Source organism: Amphimedon queenslandica, unplaced genomic scaffold (genome assembly GCF_000090795.2).
Source record: "Amphimedon queenslandica unplaced genomic scaffold, v1.1 AMPQUscaffold_13479, whole genome shotgun sequence".
NCBI classification, from domain to species: domain Eukaryota; kingdom Metazoa; phylum Porifera; class Demospongiae; order Haplosclerida; family Niphatidae; genus Amphimedon; species Amphimedon queenslandica.
Genome location: NW_003546285.1, coordinates 192,447 through 214,028, shown reverse-complemented (window position 1 = coordinate 214,028; position 21,582 = coordinate 192,447). Strand labels below are relative to the sequence as shown.

The 21,582-nt window shown below is 37.0% G+C and overlaps 7 protein-coding genes and 1 long non-coding RNA gene across 8 annotated transcripts in view; 5 read left to right on the top strand and 3 right to left on the bottom strand.

Annotated features, from left to right (window-relative positions):
• Positions 1–1,825, top strand: part of LOC100640028 (anaphase-promoting complex subunit 2-like) — an 8,763-nt gene extending 6,938 nt beyond the window's left edge. Inside the window, exons 2-8 of the mRNA XM_019994221.1 lie at positions 65–234; positions 356–496; positions 549–661; positions 717–886; positions 1,083–1,247; positions 1,290–1,354; positions 1,476–1,825. Coding sequence (XP_019849780.1) covers positions 65–234; positions 356–496; positions 549–661; positions 717–886; positions 1,083–1,247; positions 1,290–1,354; positions 1,476–1,703 — 1,052 coding nt within the window. The 3' untranslated portion in view covers positions 1,704–1,825. The remainder of the gene's footprint in view (positions 1–64; positions 235–355; positions 497–548; positions 662–716; positions 887–1,082; positions 1,248–1,289; positions 1,355–1,475) is intronic.
• A 158-nt stretch (positions 1,826–1,983) lies between these two features.
• Positions 1,984–2,603, bottom strand: LOC105312026 (uncharacterized). The gene is made up of 2 exons (XR_898140.2): positions 2,476–2,603; positions 1,984–2,400 (listed from the first exon to the last, which is right to left on the bottom strand). It is a non-coding gene; the product is annotated as an uncharacterized LOC105312026 (long non-coding RNA).
• Positions 2,604–2,636: 33 nt separating this feature from the next.
• On the top strand, positions 2,637–7,600 carry LOC100639900 (dynein assembly factor 5, axonemal-like). Its single transcript, XM_019994243.1, has 18 exons — positions 2,637–2,704; positions 2,753–2,964; positions 3,014–3,121; positions 3,169–3,295; positions 3,363–3,497; positions 3,611–3,759; positions 3,938–4,034; positions 4,083–4,170; positions 4,221–4,481; positions 4,686–4,873; positions 5,012–5,290; positions 5,982–6,148; positions 6,261–6,389; positions 6,516–6,627; positions 6,680–6,776; positions 6,836–7,041; positions 7,190–7,287; positions 7,333–7,600. Exons 1-18 carry the CDS (start codon positions 2,675–2,677, stop codon positions 7,376–7,378), a joined length of 2,529 nt encoding a protein of 842 aa, XP_019849802.1. The 5' UTR covers positions 2,637–2,674; the 3' UTR covers positions 7,379–7,600.
• Positions 7,410–8,119, bottom strand: LOC100636149 (uncharacterized). The gene is made up of 4 exons (XM_003384965.3): positions 8,012–8,119; positions 7,861–7,958; positions 7,732–7,814; positions 7,410–7,662 (listed from the first exon to the last, which is right to left on the bottom strand). Exons 1-4 carry the CDS (start codon positions 8,082–8,084, stop codon positions 7,578–7,580), a joined length of 339 nt encoding a protein of 112 aa, XP_003385013.1. The 5' UTR covers positions 8,085–8,119; the 3' UTR covers positions 7,410–7,577.
• Positions 8,120–8,164: 45 nt separating this feature from the next.
• On the top strand, positions 8,165–9,266 carry LOC100639774 (grpE protein homolog 1, mitochondrial-like). The gene is made up of 3 exons (XM_003384990.3): positions 8,165–8,383; positions 8,429–8,581; positions 8,757–9,266. Exons 1-3 carry the CDS (start codon positions 8,198–8,200, stop codon positions 9,189–9,191), a joined length of 774 nt encoding a protein of 257 aa, XP_003385038.1. The 5' UTR covers positions 8,165–8,197; the 3' UTR covers positions 9,192–9,266.
• Positions 9,267–9,575: 309 nt separating this feature from the next.
• Positions 9,576–13,155, bottom strand: LOC105312038 (mitogen-activated protein kinase kinase kinase-like). Its single transcript, XM_011404358.2, has 3 exons — positions 11,847–13,155; positions 11,114–11,270; positions 9,576–10,716 (listed from the first exon to the last, which is right to left on the bottom strand). The coding sequence occupies exons 1-3, from the start codon at positions 13,011–13,013 to the stop codon at positions 9,941–9,943; spliced, it is 2,100 nt and encodes a 699-aa protein (XP_011402660.2). The 5' UTR covers positions 13,014–13,155; the 3' UTR covers positions 9,576–9,940.
• Positions 13,156–13,215: 60 nt separating this feature from the next.
• LOC105312037 (formin-like protein 3) lies at positions 13,216–18,681 on the top strand. The gene is made up of 7 exons (XM_019994237.1): positions 13,216–13,373; positions 13,460–13,724; positions 13,785–13,797; positions 14,627–15,892; positions 16,059–16,160; positions 17,043–17,109; positions 18,316–18,681. The coding sequence occupies exons 1-7, from the start codon at positions 13,354–13,356 to the stop codon at positions 18,404–18,406; spliced, it is 1,824 nt and encodes a 607-aa protein (XP_019849796.1). The 5' UTR covers positions 13,216–13,353; the 3' UTR covers positions 18,407–18,681.
• A 55-nt stretch (positions 18,682–18,736) lies between these two features.
• Positions 18,737–21,582, top strand: part of LOC100639648 (phosphatidylinositol 3,4,5-trisphosphate-dependent Rac exchanger 2 protein-like) — a 29,218-nt gene continuing 26,372 nt past the window's right edge. Inside the window, exons 1-6 of the mRNA XM_019994234.1 lie at positions 18,737–19,082; positions 19,160–19,348; positions 19,464–19,568; positions 19,634–19,729; positions 19,966–20,261; positions 20,751–20,773. Coding sequence (XP_019849793.1) covers positions 18,987–19,082; positions 19,160–19,348; positions 19,464–19,568; positions 19,634–19,729; positions 19,966–20,261; positions 20,751–20,773 — 805 coding nt within the window. The 5' untranslated portion in view covers positions 18,737–18,986. The remainder of the gene's footprint in view (positions 19,083–19,159; positions 19,349–19,463; positions 19,569–19,633; positions 19,730–19,965; positions 20,262–20,750; positions 20,774–21,582) is intronic.

The window sequence follows — 21,582 nt, the reverse complement described above, 5'->3', positions numbered from 1 at the left end:
CCCCTAATTTTTATTACATTTATTGATACATATTGATGTCCTTATACTGTGTAGAAAGTTTGAGCTGATTCTGATAACAGATTACTGAGTTATGAACTCCATACAGTTACATGTATATCTATTTTTAGCTTATTGGTTCACATCTATGGCGGTCAAGATCTATTTGTGAATGAGTACAGAACTTTATTGTCTGACAGACTATTACTATCACTTGACTATGATGTCACAAGAGAAGTAATACCCCAATATTATTATTATTATTATTATTATTATTATTATTATTATCATCAATGTTAATATTAGCTTATCTCTCTTTTAATTAATTTCTTTTTTTTGTTTCTCATAACTTCAATAGTTAAGGAACCTTGAGTTATTAAAGCTGAGATTTGGAGAGAGTAACCTCCATTACTGTGAAGTGATGATTAAGGACATCACAGACTCAAGGAGAGTGAATGGACTCATCAACAACAAACTATCAATCAAGAAACAGCAACAGGTTCACACATACACACACATGTACATTAACATTATTATTTCTATTATTGTAGGGTGATGGTGATGATCATGAAAATGATGTTATTATTAATTCTTTCATTCTTTCGCATATTTTTTGGCCTTCGTTTAGGATAGAGACAATGAAGCTACCAGCTTTTATTCAAAAGTATCAATAATAAGAAATGTTACTTTTAAAATAAATTCTTTCTTTATTCTTCTAGAAAGCTTGACGATTATAATAAATCCTTTCAAGAGATAAAAGGGATGAGGGAGTTGAAATGGTGCCATGATCTTGGACAGGTTCAGCTGGAACTCGAAGTCAATGATCAGATACTCAACTTTCAAGTGTCTCCATCAAGAGCCAGTGTGATATGGCAGTTCCAGAATAAAAGTAAGTATATATAAACTGTTTTTTTCATGCTGTACTTATCATGCTACTCTAATAATTAGTGCATTTTATTATATTTTTATTATTGTACATGTACATGGTTTTAGATTCCATTTCTTGATCTTTTCTATTCTCATTTTTCCATTCTTGTTTTTCCATTCTCGTTTTTCCATTCTTATTTTTCCATTCTCATTCTAAGGTGTATGGAGCGTCGAGGACCTGAGTACTGAACTAGAGAGCACACCTTCAGTTATAAGACGTCACTTGCTCTATTGGGCGGGGCAGGGTGTACTCTGCGAAGAGAAGGAGGGTGAGGTTTTTAAGATATTTGAGAAAGAAGGAATGGACGATACTTATCACGAAGGTAAGTACTAAAGAGGTGGGCGTGACTAATTTATTTTATTAGGGGGCGTGTTTGAGGAAGAGTCGGCAATGTCTTCCATGAAAAGCCAAAAAGAAAACGATTTAGAAGTATATGCAAATATTGTCACTTTTTACTTTTTTGTACCGCATATATTTTGAAATTTTTTGCTGGAATTTAATTTTGCTGTTTGCTGTTCATTATGAATGCTTCTCTCTCTGTACCCCACAGGTGGTGTGGTCGTATGTCACAGCCATGTTAACCAACCTCGGTCCAATGTCACTTGACAAGATACACAACATGCTAAGTATGTTCATGTTATCAGGGCCGGGCGGAGGAGGAGGGGCGGGTCAGTCCAGCTGTACTGTAGCCGAATTGAAGGCCTGCCTTGATAAAAAGGTGAAGGGGCAGGAGCTGATGTGTACTGGAGGAGTCTATCAGCTTTGTAAGAATAACTGAAGGGAAAATTGAAATGACAGAAAATTAAATTGAATGACGTTTAGTTTAATTGATATCAATTGATCTGTTTCTTGTTTTTAGTATAATTATATGTTACTTGAATAAACAATTTGGTATCGTAATCTTATTTCATTTTCACTTTATGTACATACAAGATTCAGGATTTCCCTACTCTGCATTACAAAATTTTGTGGGGCAATCAATTAAAAATTTTTATTAGTTCATATTTTTAGATCCATCCTAATTTTTTTATTCTTAGAGCAGCAATAAAAAAAGACCCTTTACAATAAATCACACGTAAATTACAACCAAAAAAAAAAGAAAAATAGGAAAAAAAATTATAATAATATTTTCAGCATGTATGCATGTACAAACACATGTACATCAATTAGAATTAACATAACAATAATAATAATATGATAATAATAATATAGATAATTTATAGTGTGCAAGCTTTAATGTATCTATCCATTCGTTTGCAGTAGTGATGGTTTTCTCCAATTAACGTCCAGCTCTTTTCCTAGAGATCCAGCCCAACAGAGCGCATATCGCAATCACTCCAATGACAACAAACAGGACTATAGCAAGACCATCTCCAACACCAAATCTGTAAGCACTGACTGGCTGGAAAAATACCGAGAAGAGGGTCAAGAGAAGTGGTAGGACTAGTAGCTTTTCCATTGGGCGTGGTACCAATCTAAAAAAGGCAAGGGAGAGAAATGTGTCAATTTTTGTTGCTTTTTCTGTGTCTCTATTGTGCTCCTTAGCTCACCAATATAGATATAAAGAGTAGTTTTAAAATGGAGGAAGGCTTGCAGCTTCAGGCTACCTGCAGGACTTTCTTCTCTTTTGTTTGTCCTCTCAAAACAGAGTCACATGCACCGGATCACGTGACTATCATCGATAAGGCTCACGTGATTCTATCCTGTCTCCATGGCAACTAATTACTTTGGCGGGAAACTTATGGCAGCATGGAAACGAATGGGGAGGAAATTTTGCAAGTTAGTAAGGTCAGAAAACCTGGTCATCTTTAAATCTTTTATTTTTAGAGGCTTCAAAGAGATCTCAATTGTCTCTCAGACCAAAACAAGACTACAAGAAGGCGCTCTATTGAAAAGATAAGGAAAGAAATTGGCAGCCATGTTTCTGCTCCACCTCTCCTCCATTGGCTGCTGGATAATGGCCTACTCAAGCCTCTACTTAAACTATTCACCGACCCAGCTGAGAAATGCAGGGAACTAGCCATTAACTCTGTACAAGAGTACGTCACAATTGAAATTAATTATTAATTTTATTTAATTAATTTTTAGAGCAATGGTGGGTGTGTCTGACCACGCCCATTTCCTTCCACTTATAATTCCAATTATTGTCGCAAGATTGGGTATTCCAGACATAACAGAACCATCTGAAGAAATACGGTATTTATGGGCGTGGTTATTTTTAATAATATAGGTGTGGCTTGTAGGCTTTTACTCGTGAGTTTCCTTGTTAAACTATTGGAGTTATGTGGGAAGGATTTTACTCCTTATCTCCATGATATGGTAACAATATTACGATATACACTAATTGATCCATACCCTGAAGTGAAAAAGGTAATGAAAACATTAAAATATTTGTGCACTTTAAATAATCTTTCTCTCTCTCTCCCTCTTTTTAAAGGAAAGTTGTACTTGTACCATTAAATTAGCTAAGTCAGTTCCAGCTGTCTTTAATCAAGAAAGCGAAATAATCGTCAAATCGCTATTGCAATCAATCGGTCATCAACACTCCAAAGTTAGAATAGCAATCATCAAGGTGAGCTTTCAATTTTGTTGTAAATTTTTAGTATGAGCAATAGTGCTTTAAAACTTTTTTATATTTTTTATGGGCAATGGCATTAAATTTTGTCGTTTTTCTTAAATTTTTAGGCCCTAGGATCAGCCATACAGTATGGTTCAGCCACTCCCATTAATGATTGCTTGCCTGGATTAGCTCAGAGACTGTGTGACAGTAATCCGTCAGTTCGTTTGTGCTGTATCAGAATAATAGGAGACTGGCTAGTGGAACTACCTGATAGGTATAATAGTAATAATAATAATAATAATAATAATAATAAGTGTATAAAAACAGCTTTGCTTATTATTCTTATAATAATAATAATAATAATAATAATAATGTTGTGTATTTAAAAGATATTAATAATAATAATAATAGCGTTATTAATTGTATTATTATTATTATTATTGTTTAAATAGATATTCGTATCATCATAAATTGATTCCGTTATTACTAACTGGTTTAACTGACGAATTGGATGAAATTAAAGAAACTGCCCACAAGCTATGGACACAAGTAAGTCGCCATAATGTCCATGTACTTATACTTTACATTTATTTGTAGGTAGGTGCAAGCTATGAGAGAGAGAATGAAGACGACTTAAAAGATAAAATGGATTTCGCTCAGTTGAAAGATCCTTTCCCATCTTTAGGTGAATCTTTCTTCTCTCTCTCTCTCTTCTACTCATTAGTTTTTTTATAGAATTCAAGAGACCTCCTCTTGGCTGTAGAATACTTGTCTATAGAAACTTCTCAAAGATCTTCCCGGCGATATTGAGAGACCTCAAAGACTGGACTGTCAACAGTCGTATCAAGGCCTCGCAGCTCCTCCAGAGTCTCTTGTATCACATGGAGGACTCCATCACTCATCACATACAGCTGGTTCTTGATGGACTTTATAAATCAAGTCAAGATGAAGAGAAGAGCGTCATTGAATGGACTTGCAAATCAGCTCAGATCATAGGTAATGCTTTTATGGAAATGCATGTACATGTACAGTATAGCCTCTCTTAATGGACACTCTCTATAGCGTACACTTCCATTTAACGACAGCACCTAGTGTACTGGTTACATTCCTTACTGTATAAAATAACTTCCACATAAAGGACACCTCTGTATAACAGAGCAACTGTCCTTGTACCATTAACTAATGTGCTTTCTATTTCAGGTTATTATGTTTCTCCTGAGATTTGGTGTCACCTTGTTTTACCAGCTGTGCGTACCTCTGGAGGTTGTCCTACTAATGGAGAGGGATCAGCAGTACCTGTTGGTCCGGTTCAGTGTACCGGTTGTTTGATGGTTCTCTGTCATCTACTGAAAGGGAGCATTAATGAACTTGTAGAACCTTATTTAAAAGTATGGCCACCGTAACTTGATCTTTTTTTATTTGCCTTTCTTTCTCCCTCCTTTTCTCATTTCTCTTCCTCTCTCTTTCACTCTCTCTCCCTCCCTCTCTCTCTCTCTCTCTCTCTCTCCACCTTCCATTATTTATAGGATATATCTCTTTGTCTGGCTGAGCCTGATCTAACCCAATCTTGCCACACTCCATTACTGGATCAACTGCTTGCTTGTATATCTCAAGTCATACACATCTCTTCTCCTCTCTTGTCTTCTCTCTCTATTCATTTATTTATTGTTTTGCTTCGACTCTCTTCCACTTCTTCTCTTGATCCTGTCAAAGCTGTCATGATTGGTTTAGCTGATAAGATGTCTTTGGATAATGTTGGTTGCTTATACTCGCGGCATATGACAGAGATAGTAGCCATCTTGAAAGTGAGGATGAAGATATGGTTTAAAGACTGTAGACCTTAGTACATGGTCACAGGCCAAATTTTGGGAAAATGAAAAGGAGAGAATTCTCCATTTTTATTACATTTCCTGATACATATACATGTTCTTATGTTGCATAGAAAGTTTGAGCTGATTCTGATCAAAATTGGATTTTTATGAATTTTTAAAGTTGCTCTGAAATTGGACCAAAGTCCCTGTACTATAGTACAGGGTCATGAGCCAATTTTTGCCAAAAATGAAAAGGAGAGAATCCTCCACTTTTATCATTTTTCCTGATACATATACATGTTCTTATGTTGCATAGAAAGTTTGAGCTGATTCCGATCAAATTTGGATTTTTTACGAATTTTTAAAGTTGCTCCAAAATCAAGTAAAAGTCCCTGTACTATAGTACATGGTCACGAGCCAATTTTTGCCAAAAATGAAAAGGAGAGAATTCTCCACTTTTATAATTTTTCCTGATGCATATACATGTTCTTATGTTGTGTAAAAAGTTTGAGCCAATTTCGATCAAAATTGGATTTTTTAATGAATTTTTAAAGTTGCTCCAAAATTGGACCAAAGTACAGGGTATATTTTTGTCAAAAAAGGCTAGGATGTATTTTTAATGCAATGCTCATGAACATATACATTTACTAAAATTATATGTCTTTTATATTACATGTACATGTAGGTTGATTATAAGGTTTGGTCTCTGAATTCTCCAAATTGCAAGCTTTGTCTGAGCTTCCTGTCCTGTGACAATATACTCAGTACATTAGACAATGAAGCAATGGAGGAACTGATACTGATCCTCTCGCACTGCACTGATCCTGAGCAAGAACCAGAACTAAGACTGAAGTAAGGGAGAGAAAGAAAGCAGAAGAGGGATCCTACATTGATCCTTTTTTCTATTTCTTAATCATTTAATTTCTGTAGTACATGTACATGTACATCTACTTTTTCTTAATAGGTTTATCACAGTTCTCATTAAATGTTTGGTTGATGTCTCCACTTCACAACACAATCAGTTATTACAGTCTCACTCAACTTCAATCATTAAGAATATCATTGTACCTTCTTGCATCTGGAAAGCAGGAAGGTCAGCCATCATAATTGCAATAATATGTTTTAATGTATAATTTGATCTACATCAATTGTAATGTATAATTGAATTTTTGTACAATTTTCATACTTTTTGTTGTTTCTTATTTTATTTTTTTATCAGGACAGCAGCTGCTATAAGAACAGCTGCACTCTCCGGAGCTCAAGCTCTCCTTCATTCCTCTCTCTTATCTCCTGATCAGATCCAATCACTTCTTCCTCATTTCCTACCACAAGTACAATACCTCCCTCTATTATTTAATCTCGTCTGACCGGTTTTCAAAACAGGTCTTGTCTTGTCTTGATGACGATAATTCTTCCACTCGTCTTGTCTCCTGTAAAGTCCTTGGGCTTTTACTACAATCGGCACCGAAAGCCCAATCAAGTAACTATTAATGAATTTTAATAACTATTTATAACTATTAATAATTTTATTGCTCCTAGTTGATGAACTCCATCAGTTATACAGTCACTTATTGAAGAGGTTGGATGATAGCTCTGACACTATAAGAAATGAATGCTCAAGTTGCCTCATTTCTTATTTCAATTGTTTCCCTATGCCTTACGACTCTGATCTATACAAGGCCCACACTGAAGCTATCTATGCTGCATTACTGATTCACCTTGATGATCCTTCTGATATGATACAAGTATATTATTAATAATTATTATTATTGTTATAGTAATAATGGTGATGGTGATGATGATGTTAATAAGTATGCCATTCTTGATGCTTCTTAAGCAAAAGAAAAAAAGAATATAAAGGTGGCTTCTTTATATTCTTTTTTTCTTCTCCAGTCATCAATTCTTGGTGTCTTGGAGTCTGCTTCAAGACTCAATCCATCTTTGCTAATGGAGATGACAGAGAAAGTGAAGAGCAAGCATAGAACAACAAAGTAGGAAGATGGTTTTAGTACATTTCCTTTTTATTCTCTTTTTAGATATTGTGATAAATTGTTGGCACATCTTTCACAGAAAAGTAAATAAATGTGATGAGTGCTTGTACATGTACAGTATATGTGAAAAGGAATGAGAAACATATAAAGAACAATGAACATTAAATTATTAACACATAATGGTAAATTAATCATTATAATCTTTTGCACTGTATGGTAGAATTATAATCTGCTTCAATGGAAGATGCAGTTAAACATGTTAATAATTATTATTTATTTTTGTAATTTTATCAGTCTTTCTCGTACACAACAATTTCATCATCGTCGCCATCTTCTTGTTTTAAACTTTGCTCAGTTTTTTCTAGTCTCCTGTACCTACAGTTAGTTAGATATAAAGAAGGAAAGAAGAGAGTCAAAACCATGGTTTAATATATATATTATTACCTGCTCAACTTGGCTCTTCTCTGCTGTGTTCTGTAGTATTTATAAGCTAATATAGCAGCAACAATACCAATAATTACGATGACCTATACATAGTACATTGATTGATGATAAATAATTTCATTTACTCACTACAATGAGGACTTTGTTGGCAATTGAAGCAAAGTCTAGTCCTGAGAAAACGCCCGCTGGCTCTGTTCCTTCCATTTCCTGGCCATTGTTGTAGATTCCTTTAAGTTAAAATATGTAGGTAATGTTTTTATTATTGCAGGTACTAGCTCACCTTCTGTAGAGTTGTTTGCTGATAGAGAAAGACCAGCGAAGACGGACAACAACAGGAACAGAGTGGCGGCCATTTTGAATAACAAACCACGCCCTTCAATGAGCTTATTTTAACCCGTTAGATTACCTAATTATTACATCATCTTGCATCATTGGGTACCCACGTGCGTACATAACGAGGTACATAATGAGTCTATGTAGATTCTCCATTGGGGCAAGATCTTGTCTTCTAGCAACGAGAAGATCCTCTAGTGCTTTAGCAAGAGGGAGAGTGACGGCCATTAGAGATGGGAAACCACTAGGAACCTGGATTAATAGATTTACTAATCGCTATAGTAGAGCAAACACTAACAGTAGCAAGGAAGATAAAAAGGTGTGGTGATTGAAACAGGAGTACTTTTGTATTATTGTATTTTAGGATGAGTCAGTGAGCAATGAGGGTACTACTGATAATGGGAATGGCAAAGAGAATGACCTAGAGCCACCAATCGATATAGATGCTCTGAAGAAAACGTTATTAGACAAAGACGAACTCTTAGCGAAAAAGGATGCAGAACTAAACGAATTAGAGGTAGCAATTATCAATTAATTAAATATAAATGTTTATGAGGTTTGTACACAAGATTGAATGACATATGGTGAAACTACAGTAGAAATAACAATGATGTATATAATAAGTTTATTTACTTTTTAACTTAATCTCATTTCCTTTTGTTTCATATGTTATATCCTTCCCCTCCCTTTAGGATAAGTATAAAAGAGCTCTGGCAGAGACAGAGAACACGAGACACCGCATGCTCAAACAGGTCCAAGATGCTAAGCTATTTGGCATACAAGACTTCACCAAAGATATAATCAGTATCGCTGACGTCTTAGAAAAGGCTATAGAGAGTGTCCCATCGACTCAAATTGAAGGAAAGGAAGCCAACCAGTCGATAGTCAGCCTTTATAATGGTCTGAAAATGATGGAGACCAATCTTCTAAAAGTTTTTTCTAAGCATGGACTCTCGAAAATAGAACCTGGAGATGGTGAGAAGTTTGATCCAAACTTGCATGAGGCTCTGTTTCAAATACCTGGAGATAAAGTGGGCACAATAGGAGCTGTGTCTAAGGTCGGGTATGTATTGAATGGGAGGACGATTCGGCCGGCGATGGTGGGTGTGGTCAAGGAAAAGGACTGAAATCATAATGTTATTTGTTGTTATATAAATTATGTCATTGTTTAATGTTATGATGTTATGTGTTTACATACTGGAGCCATATTATCATTATTGCGTGGGCGGCTAATCTCATTTGTCCTTTCTTTCATTTTCCTTCTCTTTGACATTAATCAGGTTTTAAGTTAGACTATGTCTATTCTATTATGATGTATTTTTGCAGTTTCTTAGAAGCTGATGCAATATATGCATCATGATTGAAAGTATTGGTCTTCATTCTTTATTTATGAATTATTTTACGATTGTAATTTGTATATATAATTATTTGGATTGGCTTTTAGCCAAATTATACATCTGATATGCAGAAACTGTTGGGAATTCGCTAGTATTTTTATGCTGCTGTAATCATTTTTATTCATTGCAATTTAATAATAATAATGTGAGCACTATATCACCTGTCATTCATTAAAAAGGACCTGCATGAAATAAGTATGCAAGTTATATGACATAAAAACAATATTAGTAATAATAATAATAATAAATCAAAATTCTTCATAAGCGAATGGTTAAAATGGCTCTAAAAATAAAAATAATAGTAATACTAACAATTAAAATTAAAGAGAGTACATTCAAAACGGTAGAAATTATCAAAGCTCAGAAGAGCTTTTGTGTAATTATAAAAAGAATAGCCAGTTTCAATATAATAATGCCATTAATAATAATAATAATAATAATAATAATCTATTACTGTGTTATAGAACATGTACTTCTTCTTAAACTGATAATAATTCGACCGTCGTTCCACATTCAACTTTCATCGCGTGCTCTTCGTTTCCTCCGATGACGATCATTCGACCAGCCGAGAGAACAGCTGCTATACACTTAGCATGAGCAGTGGGCATTTCGCAAAGAAAGCTCCACCTACTCATCTCCGGAAAATAAACATACACACTTCGAGTGGGCGTATTAGAACCAGCCATAGCCCCACCCACCGCTAGTAAGAAGTTACTAGAAGGCACAGCGTAGGATTTCGTAAGAGGAGCGTTTTGTACAAGCGACCAGCCGACTGATGAAGGGTCGCCGGTTAATGGTATAGTCTGGACGACATTTGAAGCTCCGCCCTCCCCGTAGAGGGACCCGCCCAGGATATAAAGAATGTCTCGCACGACGCAACAGCTAGCACAGGACGTGGGGACAAGAAGAGGAGGAAATGAGATCCATTGGAATGTCGCTTGATCGAAAACCTCGACGTCAGCCAAGACTTGCTTGTTTCTATAGCCACCAGCAACTATAAGTGACAGATTATGCGAGGCGACACACGGGTTTTGACGCGATACATTCATGGAGGGTAGGGTATTACACCACTCCTGTCTCTCCTTGTCCCACATGAAGAGCTTGTTGGACGTTTTTCTCGTCATTATCTCCAACCCGCCCACCAGTACAAGAGTCTTGTTGACCACGCCCATGGAAAAGTAAGCGATGGGGCAAGTTGGCAGTGCAGTCCATTTGTGTACCATACCACTGATGTCATACTCATATAGTATACGATCTATTAGTGAGTGTGTGTGTGTTTAAGGAAGAATGAAGTAGTAATTATTATGTTTGTCAACAAGGGGGGAAGACGTAAATTAAAGAGGGACAGGCCACAAAGAGAGGGGAAAGGAGAAATATCAACACAACCAAAGCTAAGCAATTAAGGCCAAGTTTGTGGGTGCTTTGATCTACAAGCAGTACATTGTTTTTAGACATAGAACAACTTTTATTTTAGGCATACAAAACTACCTATAATGGATGTAAAAGTATACAGTGTAGCCTCTTTTAATAAGGACACCATTACTCCATTAGGCCCACAATCCCACACTAAAAACATCTCCTTAATACAGATGCATCCTTATCTTAAGCTGTCCTTTTTATAGAGGCTACACTGACTGTATTACAAGCATTACCTGATTGTAAATCTTTAGTCATTCCTCCTCCAATATACAGCTTTCCTTCCAATACAATTGCACTTGCACTGTGCATGCCAACTGGAGCTGGGGACGCTCTCTTCCAATGAAAGACACTTTGGGTTGGTTTGAGGATTGGAGAGCCACTACTTGACTCCTAGCAGAGAGAAAGAAGAAAGGGAGGGAGAGAGGAAAACAAGAATGAGCTCAAGTATGAATTGAATGGAAAATTTGTCATAACACAAACACAAAAATTTACTAATAAGAATATGACAATAGTACACAAGCATAATAATGTTCTTGAGATGGCGAATAGCTACAAATACAGCTATACTGCCTTATATATATTGAGTGGGAGATGACTATTATGAATTTGTGGACTCAGACTGTTTCACTGTTAAGAATAACTGTGAATTTTAAAGACGTAGTGTTTAACAGCGATTTTAAGCTGTAAGAGATACTGTGAACTATTATTGCTATCTAAACGGCACTACTTTCTTAAGCTTTTTTTTTTTTAATGACGACTACTAGCAAGAGAGTACTACAATACTACAATCACGAAAGTTTGGTGGAGGCATACTTTATAATGCTTTAGAGTAGACAGCTGCAATTTCCATCTTATGCTATGTTCAATTATGCATTTACACTTTTATGAATGAGTGAACGCATTATGATAATACTGTATGTATAATTATATAAACAGAAAGGGAAAAAGGGCTATATATATTCATACCTTGTCATTTTTCCCCGATCTGTTGGATGTGGTTAGTTCCAATGGTGGCTGCAACAAGCTGTTAACAGCTGCTGCTTGAGGTGTCTTTCCCTCCAAACCTCCAACTAGCTCTTCCTCCATTTTCTTCATCTGCTCTTTAATGGTTGCCAATTGCTCGTCGTAAGTACTCAATCTTCTTCCAAAGCCTTCCACCTCCTCCTGCCCAGCTCTAAGCTGGCTCACCATAGTAACAAGCTCTCCTTCTCGTCTCTCCATTGTTATCAGTAGCTCGAGTGATGTCTGAAAAGGTAGGGGTTGCTCTGAAGAGAACCGAGTGAGACGCTCGACAAGTGTGAGGGCAAGTGGTCGTTGAGCTGGATCATTTTGAAGACACTCCTTCACGAGTGGAAGGAGATTATTTTTTTCCGGGATTTGACTGATGTACATTCCTCGTCTCTCGATTTCCTTTTTCCCCTCGCCCGTGGGTATGGGGTATTTCCCAGACAGTATGTGAAGGACGAGGACCCCGAATGAAAAAACATCCCCGGCCATGGTGAGGGGTTGTTCCTCTGGAGGAGGAGCATAACAAGTTTGTTCGGGAGTCTTCGTATGAGCGATTATAGCAGCCCCTTTCGAGCCTCCGCCTGAACCCGACTCCAAGATGGCTGCGACGCCAAGATTCGATAATTTCGCTTCCAGCCCACGCGTTAGTAATACGTTATTAGCTGATAAGGACCCATGGGGTACGGGGGCTTTGGGCCGATTATGTAAATAGGCCAGACCTTGGGAGACATCTCGTAAAATTGAGTGTGACACCGCAGGTGGTAGGCGAGTATTGGCACTTATAATGTTAGCCAGATTAGTTGGGAGAGATGGAGTAATTAGTATAGGTGCAGGGCCATCTTGCGTGGAGAGTGCTACTCCGATATGTTGTACTAAATTAGGATGATTTAGACTGAAGACTAGCTCGCAATGGCGTCTCAACCTGCCCAGTAACTCTTCTCCGCCTTTCTTCTTTTCTAGTCTGAGGTGAACGTCGTGTAGCTTGTTGCCTCGGTACTCTGTTCCCTGCCATCTGACCCGGACGGTGCTAGAGTAAGCGCCTTTCTCGATCGCCTCTCCAATTTCCACGGCGTCTTCTAGCAGGTAAGGACCGATACTGGCCTTTAGTCTTTTCTGCACTTCCATTCTTCGAGACTCTTTCGCTTTTACTTAGTTCTCTTTATTGTTTGTCTTTTTTAATCCGGCCGGCCCTGCTGTTTTGCTGGCTGCCTACCTCTCTCTCACTGCAAAAATTAGCAGCTCCTTCTCATCAAGGGGCGTGACCCTAGCTTCTAATGGGCGTGGTTGTCTAAAATTAAATAGGTGTGGTTAATGTGTTTTATTGGTAGGTGTGGCTCTTGCTAATGGAATTGAAAGAAAAGGCTTAGTTTTATAACAATTCTCTATTTGCATACAAACAGTTGCTGGCTCTCCTTTACTCCCTCCTTCTCTTCATTTATTATAGGACAATCCTTTGGGCCCGATAATGTCTCTAGGAAAAGAAATGTTAGTTAATAATTTTCTAAATATATGACACTCTCTCCCTCCCCTTTTAAAATACACTCTCACTCTCTCCCCTCTCCTCTTCACAGTACAATGACTGTCCCTTATTCAAGCACCTCTGGCTATGGGTTTCTCATTGATGGAAATCGCAAGCCGCTACGTGTCTCGCTGGTTGAGAAAGACTCAACTTCACAAATGGCCGGACTCATGACTGGTGACCTACTACTAACAGTCAATGGGCATAATGTTAAAGACTCAATACTACAAACCGTCCAGTCCATCATTAGTTATTCAACCGGCTCACCTCTTACGCTAAAAGTTGCCAGACCCCAGATTAGCGAGAGCAAAGCTAAGGTATCTGCTCTTTATTTTTTATTTTAAATTTAATCTCTCTTTTTTTCTTTTTATTAATAGGCTAACCAAACAAGTAAGTTAGATTTTTTAATGAAGAAAGAGGGTAATTTTTATTTGTGTGTGTGTGTGTTGTCTATGTTGACTCTTTGTCATGGGCCTGATCTCAGTTATGTTGAATGAGTGATCATTAGAAATGTCTTTAGACATGTAATGTCTGTCACTTCCGATGTGAATTAAGCTAATTATAAGCTATTAAAGATGTGCTGCAATGCATGTATATGTACATGTAGATATATGTCAACTTTTAATTGATTTTATTGCTCATCATTTGTACCTTTGAAGCTGCTAATGGACGTATACATGTACATGTTTAATCATTTTTATTTACACTTTTGTAGCTATTTTTTATGACATATTGGTATATGTAGTAGACATGTTTTTATTTTCTTTCTTTCAGTGGGTGTGTGTATGATTTCGTATCAATTATGAAAGTTTTTTTAATCTGATAATGCAACCAAAACATCACTCATTGTCATTACCATCATTATCGTTTTGTTATTATTGTACTGACATATGGGCTTGAGTGGGTTTCATGATTCCTTTTATGAGTTGTTGTTGACACACACTCGTATACGCATTCACTTTAACTCGCCTTAAAATATTTAATAAGATTAGTTTATTAAAATTCTGTAGCCTAAAACTATCCAGTTGGGAGCCATGTTAATTGAATATTATGAGATTAAGCGAATCAGATAAACTGCTTTGTTATTGCTTTTGTGCTTTCTCCCTCCATCTCTCTCTCTCTCCCCTCTCTCTCTCTCTCCCCTCTCTCTCTCTCTCCTCTCTCCCTCCTCTCTCTCTCTCCTCTCTCCCCCTCTCTCTCCCTCTCTCTCCCTCCTCAGGTAGTCTTAATGCTTATCAAGCTGCTGTAGGTGATGCTATGCGTTCAGCTCAAAACGCTTTTGATCTTTTAGGATTATCACCATCAAAGAACAAGGACAGAGAAGAGAAAGAAATCTCCATTGAACTGGATGCAAATCCAAGCGATAGTGACCAGTCCTTCCCTCCTTCTTCTCGATCAGAGGACGACGAGAGAGAAGAGCTGGACGAGGACCCCATCATGGATTTCACTCATGGGTCGGACGAGTACACTCACGACTCTCATGGTCATTTTTCAGCTGCAATGGTGGGTGGGATTATACGTGCCCAGCAAGCTTTACAAGGAATTAAAGATCTATCGGCATCAACAAAGCCTAAGACTACGCAGCCTAAGCCTCAAGTATCTAGCGAAGCTAGTATTGAGATTGGTAGACGACCATTGAAAGTGAAAGAGGTTTCAAATGAAGCTCCCATTCCTCCAGCAAAAGGTCATGACCAATCAGGAGTAAGGATTGAGGTTAGTGTTGCTGATGGTAAAGGAAGTGGATCTGTTGTTGAAAAAGCACCAACTAGACATGAAGAGGGTACTGAACCTCCTCCTTTCCCTCCTTCTCGGTCTATTCCTCCTCCTGTCTCACCTCAGTCTCAGGTGCCAGTCATTCATCAAGACATGAAGTCCCTACCTCATCCTTCAATGCCTCCTTCTGTCCCTCCTCATTCTCCATCTTCTTTTCCTCCTTCTCCTTCTCTTCCTCCAACTGTCCCTCCTCACTCTCCATCTTCTTTTCCTCCTTCTCCTTCTCTTCCTCCAACTGTCCCTCCTCACTCTCCATCTTCTCTACCTCCTTCTACTCTCCCTCCTCCTTCTCTCCCTCCTCCTTCTCTCCCTCCTCCTTCTCTTCCTCTTCTTTCCTCCTCTCAGTCCTCATCAAATGACCTGCTCTCCCCATCCTCCAACCCTCCTCCCATTCCTCCTTACAATCCGGTAGTTCCTGACACGTTCCTCCTCAGCAATCGTCCTGAGTATCAGCTCCAAGTAAAGAAGCAGATGCACTCGTACGAAGACGTCTCACTTCAGTTGAAGGCTTCACCTCAAGATGAGGCTCCTCCCACTACCCCACCCACTTCTGGTGTTGTATTGAGAAGCAAAGGGAGAGGTGCGGCTAAGAAGACGGTCGTAGAAGATCTTGAAGTGGGTGGGGCTTCAGTTTCGACTCCTCCCCCTCCAGTTATTGTGACTGATTCTCCTCTTGATCCAGTGAAGGCTTCATTTGGTCTACCAGCTAGTGGTGAGTTTGGACTGATTTTTGAGCAAACTTTTAAAATTATAAAAATCAACTGACAAGAATCTGCATGAGCACTATACCAAAATACTGTAATAACAATAGTTAGCAATTTAATAGTCCATTCTGTAAGCTTGATTACGTTTTCTATTTCTCTCTCTTTCTTTCTCAGTTCATACGTGGAAGATATCTCATGTGCTAACATGGCTGAGTCAGTTAAACTCAAGTCTCAGTGAGCTGTACAATGAATGCTTTACCCAGCATAGCATTACTGGTAAGAGAATAATAATAATAATAATTAATAGTCCAGCATAATTCAATGCCATGTGTACATGTACATGTACATGTCATTTCTCAAATTCTATATTAATTTTACATATTTTCCTTTATTTAATTTGTAGCTGTACAATACAGTGTACATATAATAGATTCCTATTGTTATATTTGGGATTCCCGTGATCATTTTTAAGAGTATAAAGTCCACACGTGCAGCATTCCTGCAATAACTGTTCATGTACATGTACATGTGCATGACACATGCTGTGCTTTAAATAAATAATAATTATTCTACCATGCCACCTTGCGATTGACCAATCAGATTGCTGTATTGGAGGTCAATTATTTTTCATATTAACCTAGCTCGTAAAAATATAAACCTATCTCGTTAAATAATTAATTGATTGGCAGTTTGGTACTCTACGCTTATGCTCTTATTAGTCCATTTGTCAAGCTTGGTTGATTCTTTACTGGCCTAGCCTGTTAGATATGTTGTATGCATGTCAACTGTGGTCTTATTATCAGCAGCTGGTAGTTGTTTTTCAAGTGTCATGGTAGAAGTTGGTTATACACCTCGGTATCGGTTTCTATGGCATTTATTAACCTCGCGACTGCGTCGCTCGGTTAATAAATACCATAGAAACCTCTACCTCGGTGTATAACCTATACTTAAGTTGTTGTTGTTTTGACTGTATGAACAATTACTGTCATTTGCTATGTACATGTACATCTAGACATCACTTTAAGTAGTTTTTGTTTGCTAATGTATGCATTTATATACATAAGATATGGGCAATTTAATGGTGTGTGTGTGTTTGTGTGTGTGGAGATTTTTTATAATTTCCACATTATTTATTATTATTTTATTTGCTGTTTGTAGGTCACACTCTATTACATTTAAATCAAAGCAAGCTCCAGTACATTGGTATTGACAATAAAGATCACAGGTAAGCTGATCCAGGCAAACTCTTACCTCATTCATTTTATAGCAATTTCTGAAATATACCCTGTACTATAGCCCATGCTTTTTTTTGGAAAAATGGCCAAAAAATCACCCCCAATTTTTATTACATTTTCTGATACATATTGATGTCTTTATGCTGTGTAGAAAGTTTAAGCTCATTCCGACTTAAAATTTTCAAGTTATGGCCAATTTAAGAAAATTGCCAAAACCTGAAAAATACCCAAGGCTATAGCCCATGCTTTTTTTCAAAAAATGGCCAAAAAATCACCCCCAATTTTTATTACATTTTTAAATGCATATTGATATCCTTATGTTGTGTAGAAAGTTTAAGCCAATTCCGACTTAAATTTTTTAAGTTACGGCCATTTTAAGAAACTTGCAAAAATCTGAAAAATACCCAAGGCTATAGCCTTGGGTATTTTTCAGATTTTTGCAAGTTTCTTATAGCCCATGGTATTTTCTGAAAAATGGCCGAAAAATCACCCCCAATTTTTATTACATTTTCTGATACATATTGACATCCTTATGCTGTGTAGAAAGTTTGAGCCAATTCCGACTTAAATTTTTCAAGTTATGCCTATTTTTAAAAATATGCCAAAATCTGAAAAATACTCAAGGCTATAGCCCATGCTTTTTTCTGAAAAATGGCCAAAAAATCACCCCCAATTTTTATTACATTTTCTGATACATATTGATATCCTTATGCTGTGTAGAAAGTTTGATCCAATTCTGACTTAAATTTTTTAAGTTACAGCCATTTTAAGAAACTTGCCAAAATCTGAAAATACCCAAGGCTATAGCCCATGGTATTTTCTGAAAAATGGTCAAAAATCACCCCTACTTTTTATTACATTTTCTGATTCATATTGATGTCCTTATGCTGTGTAGAAAGTTTGATCCAATTCTGGCTTAAATTTTTTAAGTTATGGCCAATTTAAGAAACTTGCCAAAATCTGAAAAATACCCAAGGCTATAGCCCATGGTATTTTCTGAAAAATGGCTAAAAAATCACTCCCAATTTTTATTACATTTTCTGATACATATTGATGTCCTTATGCTATGTAGAAAGTTTGAGCCGATTCTGACATAAAATTTTCAAATTACAACCCTTTAAAAATTCAAATCTATGCATACATTTATATCCACAGCTGCAAAATTTTAAATAAACCTAATTTCTTCTTCTCCATAGAACTCTATTGGGAATGGCTGTTGCTAGATTGAGGCTCCATCATGAACAGAAAGAACTGGAACGTCTGACTGGACAAGTGTCGTGGCTTTAAGATTTAACCACATCTTTTCCATTAAACTTTATTTATCCATTTTTAATTCATTATAATCCTTCATCAATACATTTATTGTTATTATTATTATTGTTATCATTATTATTGTTATTATTATTATTATTCTTAGAAATTGTTTATTCTCTTTGATCATAAACTGATTGTTAAATTGACATTTATATTTAACATTTATATTGTAAACTGGCATATAATAAATATAGTTGATTTGTTATTATTATTATTTAAGATAAAGAATTCAAATCTTTTGGTAGATTTTAACAACATTAGTGCAAGTTATTATTATTAGTTGTTAGTTAATTAAAACCAACAGCCATGTGTGCGTGGGTGTCTTTTATGGAGGCCCTTCTCCAAAAACTGTGACATTTTCCAAGCAGCAGAATTCTCCACTCCACCCCTTAAGCTAAGCCAGGCCAGTCAGCTAGGCTAGCCAAGTTTCTCTTTCTGTAAGAGGCTATGCTGTAGCCTGTAACAGACTTTATACAAGAAAAGGCAGGATAGTTGTACAGCGGAGCGTCAAGGCTTGTTCTTGTACCTTGTTCTTCTTGTTACTTCTGCAGTTATGGACGAGACAACAAAACGGTTTCGTTTACACGTTATCAAAGAGATACACCAGACGGAGCACGATTATACAAGCTCTCTGGAGTTTACCGTCGATGTATGTGTAATTTAAGTACAAGATTTGATGTTCCTATGTAAATTACTATCTCCCTATCTCTTCTCTCTCTCCTGTAGCATATTCTTACTAAAATGAAGCAGCTCTCTACACAGAATCCAAGCATCACTGAAGAAGTGATCGAAAAGCTCTTTTGTAACATTGAAGAAATTCTCGCAGCACATAAAGCACTTCTAGTCGACTTGGATAAAGAGATGATACCCTCCGCTAGCCCTGATGCCCAGATTTCATCTTGTTACGTAAAACATGTATGTACATGTACTTGTAAAGCCGATGCACCATATAAAGCTACATGAGATAGAATGAATTAGCATTAGACCAAGTGATGTATACAAAATTCATTCTTCTTTCTCTCCTCTCTAGCACGAGTCATTCCAAGCTTATAGAGCTTATGGCGAGAATAATGAACAATCACAGAAGACACTATACCAGTTAGAAGATGTCCCATCGCTTAAAGCCTTCTTTGTGGTACGTATTGCTAATATCAAGAGTTCTATGTTAGTATTTCTCCTTTTCCTTCTCTCCTTTTCCAGGGTGCTATGTTGCTAGGAGGTGTTAACGAAGCCTCCATCAGTTCCTATCTCTTTAAACCTATACAAAGAATATGTAAATATCCACTTCTCTTTAAAGTTAGTTTGTCATTCATGAAGAGTACACATGTGTGTGTACATACATGTACATGTACATTCATTGCAGTACTTTATTTGTATATGTACAATGCATTTTACTCTTTCATCTTCCACTCTCTCCCTCTTCTCATTTTTCTATCACTTTCTCATTTTTACAACTTGTACTCGCTTCCTACTCTTCCTCCCTCTCTCTCTCTCTCTTTCTCCTCTCCCTCTCTCTCTTTCTGCTCTCTTAGGAGCTTTTAAAATACACTCCTGAAAGCCACAAAGACTACGAAGATACAGTCAAAGCTCTGGGTAACATGAGAATACTGTGCTCAGTCATAAATGAAGCGAAACGTAGAGTCGAGAGACTCGAAGCTATTGCCGAATGGCAGGAGACCATAGAAGGTTGGGAGGGATCGCCTGTAGTGGACACCTGCTCTGAACTTGTTAAAGAGGGATCATTGATAAAGATATCAGCTGGTAATATGCAGGAGAGAGTCTTTTTCTTGTATGATGGACTACTGGTCTACTGCAAGAGGGCAGCAAGGTAGAGAGGGAGAAAGAGAGAGGAGAGAGACAGAGAGGTGGGGGAGAAGGGAAGGAAAGAAGAGGAGAAGTATGCAGCGACATTACAATCCTTAATGATCTGTGTCACTATTATTCTATAAGCTATAAAAAAGTCTACATAAGTTATGTCCATATTGAAGTATAGATATGCTATTCATGCATGTGATTGACAGCAGCTCTAGATAAAGAATTTTGTAGCTTACATGCCAATATTGTCCTGTGTTTTGATTTGGTGGAGTTTTTACTATATATAGGAGTTTGTGAGTGTCTCAATTATTAGCATTGATGCACTTAGTGCATCTGTTTATGGTATTATGGCATATTTTGTCCCACTCTCTCTCTCTCTCCTACTCCCTCTCTCTCTCTTTCACTCTTCCTATCTCTTTTCCTCCTACTCTCTCTCTCTCTCCTACTCTCCTACTCTCTCTCTCTTTTCCTCTTTCTCCTCTCTCTCTCTCTCCCAATGCAGCTTCTCATTAAGAACTAAAGCAGGTAAATAAACAATAACAACAACAACAAGTTTTCTATTCAAATCCAGCTACATATATATTATAACGCATTAACGATGTAACACAGTAACACATATGCTGCGTATCATGTACATATACATCTACAGGAGGCTGCGAGTACTTGCACATGTGCGTGGTTAGCATACTTCACTAATAATAACATAAGCTTGGTCCAGTTTATGTTTTCTCTCTGCCCTGGATTGTTGTATATCATATCAACCGTTCATTACGCCAGCTGCTTTCTCTTGACTTTATAAATAGCTCCCCTCCCTAAAGAATATACAGTTCACATGCATATTCTTGTATATATAAGTACTGATACATACATGTACATATTCTTGTACATATGTTTGAGTATTGGTAATCTTGCTGTATTGTTCTTGTGTGTACTTTAGTTGTGTGTGTAGGAGCATTATTGCAGCTGCTCCTGCTTCTAATACAACCTCTTCTGTTGATAGTCATGCACTGTCTGTTTGCAAACACTTGGAATGAAAAACAGTTAGACCTGAAGCCTCTGACCTAATGTACTCCGGCCATTAATCTTCTACTTATATAATAATATTACTGAACTATGTGATGCTGTATTGTTTAAAGTTGCCATTTTGAATTTTTACTTCGATTCAAGATTGACGTAGAATTAGAATTTGGTCAATTTTGCATTAAGCATTTACACGTATAACTTCAAAGCGTTATCTGCATCAAAACTCAAAAGGTTGTTTTATATCGACTGTCAATCTTACTTTAGAACTAAAATTGTTTAAGTTGCTGTACTTGAATTTTTTTCTCTTATTT

Excerpts from the sequence above, each read along its gene's own strand:
- LOC105312038 (XM_011404358.2), bottom strand. The coding sequence starts at position 13,013 with ATGGAAGTGCAGAAAAGACTAAAGGCCAGTATCGGTCCTTACCTGCTA. Across the intron at positions 11,271-11,846 it reads GATCGGGGAAAAATGACAAG|GAGTCAAGTAGTGGCTCTCC; the intron begins GTATGAATATAT and ends TCTCTCTGCTAG. Across the intron at positions 10,717-11,113 it reads GACTAAAGATTTACAATCAG|ATCGTATACTATATGAGTAT; the intron begins GTAATGCTTGTA and ends ACTCACTAATAG.
- LOC100639774 (XM_003384990.3), top strand. The coding sequence starts at position 8,198 with ATGAGTCTATGTAGATTCTCCATTGGGGCAAGATCTTGTCTTCTAGCA. Across the intron at positions 8,384-8,428 it reads GTAGCAAGGAAGATAAAAAG|GATGAGTCAGTGAGCAATGA; the intron begins GTGTGGTGATTG and ends ATTGTATTTTAG. Across the intron at positions 8,582-8,756 it reads CAGAACTAAACGAATTAGAG|GATAAGTATAAAAGAGCTCT; the intron begins GTAGCAATTATC and ends CCCTCCCTTTAG.
- LOC100636149 (XM_003384965.3), bottom strand. The coding sequence starts at position 8,084 with ATGGCCGCCACTCTGTTCCTGTTGTTGTCCGTCTTCGCTGGTCTTTCT. Across the intron at positions 7,959-8,011 it reads AGCAAACAACTCTACAGAAG|GAATCTACAACAATGGCCAG; the intron begins GTGAGCTAGTAC and ends TTTAACTTAAAG. Across the intron at positions 7,815-7,860 it reads CCAACAAAGTCCTCATTGTA|GTCATCGTAATTATTGGTAT; the intron begins GTGAGTAAATGA and ends TACTATGTATAG.
- LOC100639900 (XM_019994243.1), top strand. The coding sequence starts at position 2,675 with ATGGAAACGAATGGGGAGGAAATTTTGCAA. Across the intron at positions 5,291-5,981 it reads AGATAGTAGCCATCTTGAAA|GTTGATTATAAGGTTTGGTC; the intron begins GTGAGGATGAAG and ends ATGTACATGTAG. Across the intron at positions 7,288-7,332 it reads AGCAAGCATAGAACAACAAA|ATATTGTGATAAATTGTTGG; the intron begins GTAGGAAGATGG and ends TTCTCTTTTTAG.
- LOC105312037 (XM_019994237.1), top strand. The coding sequence starts at position 13,354 with ATGTCTCTAGGAAAAGAAAT. Across the intron at positions 13,374-13,459 it reads ATGTCTCTAGGAAAAGAAAT|TACAATGACTGTCCCTTATT; the intron begins GTTAGTTAATAA and ends TCCTCTTCACAG. Across the intron at positions 17,110-18,315 it reads ATTGACAATAAAGATCACAG|AACTCTATTGGGAATGGCTG; the intron begins GTAAGCTGATCC and ends TCTTCTCCATAG.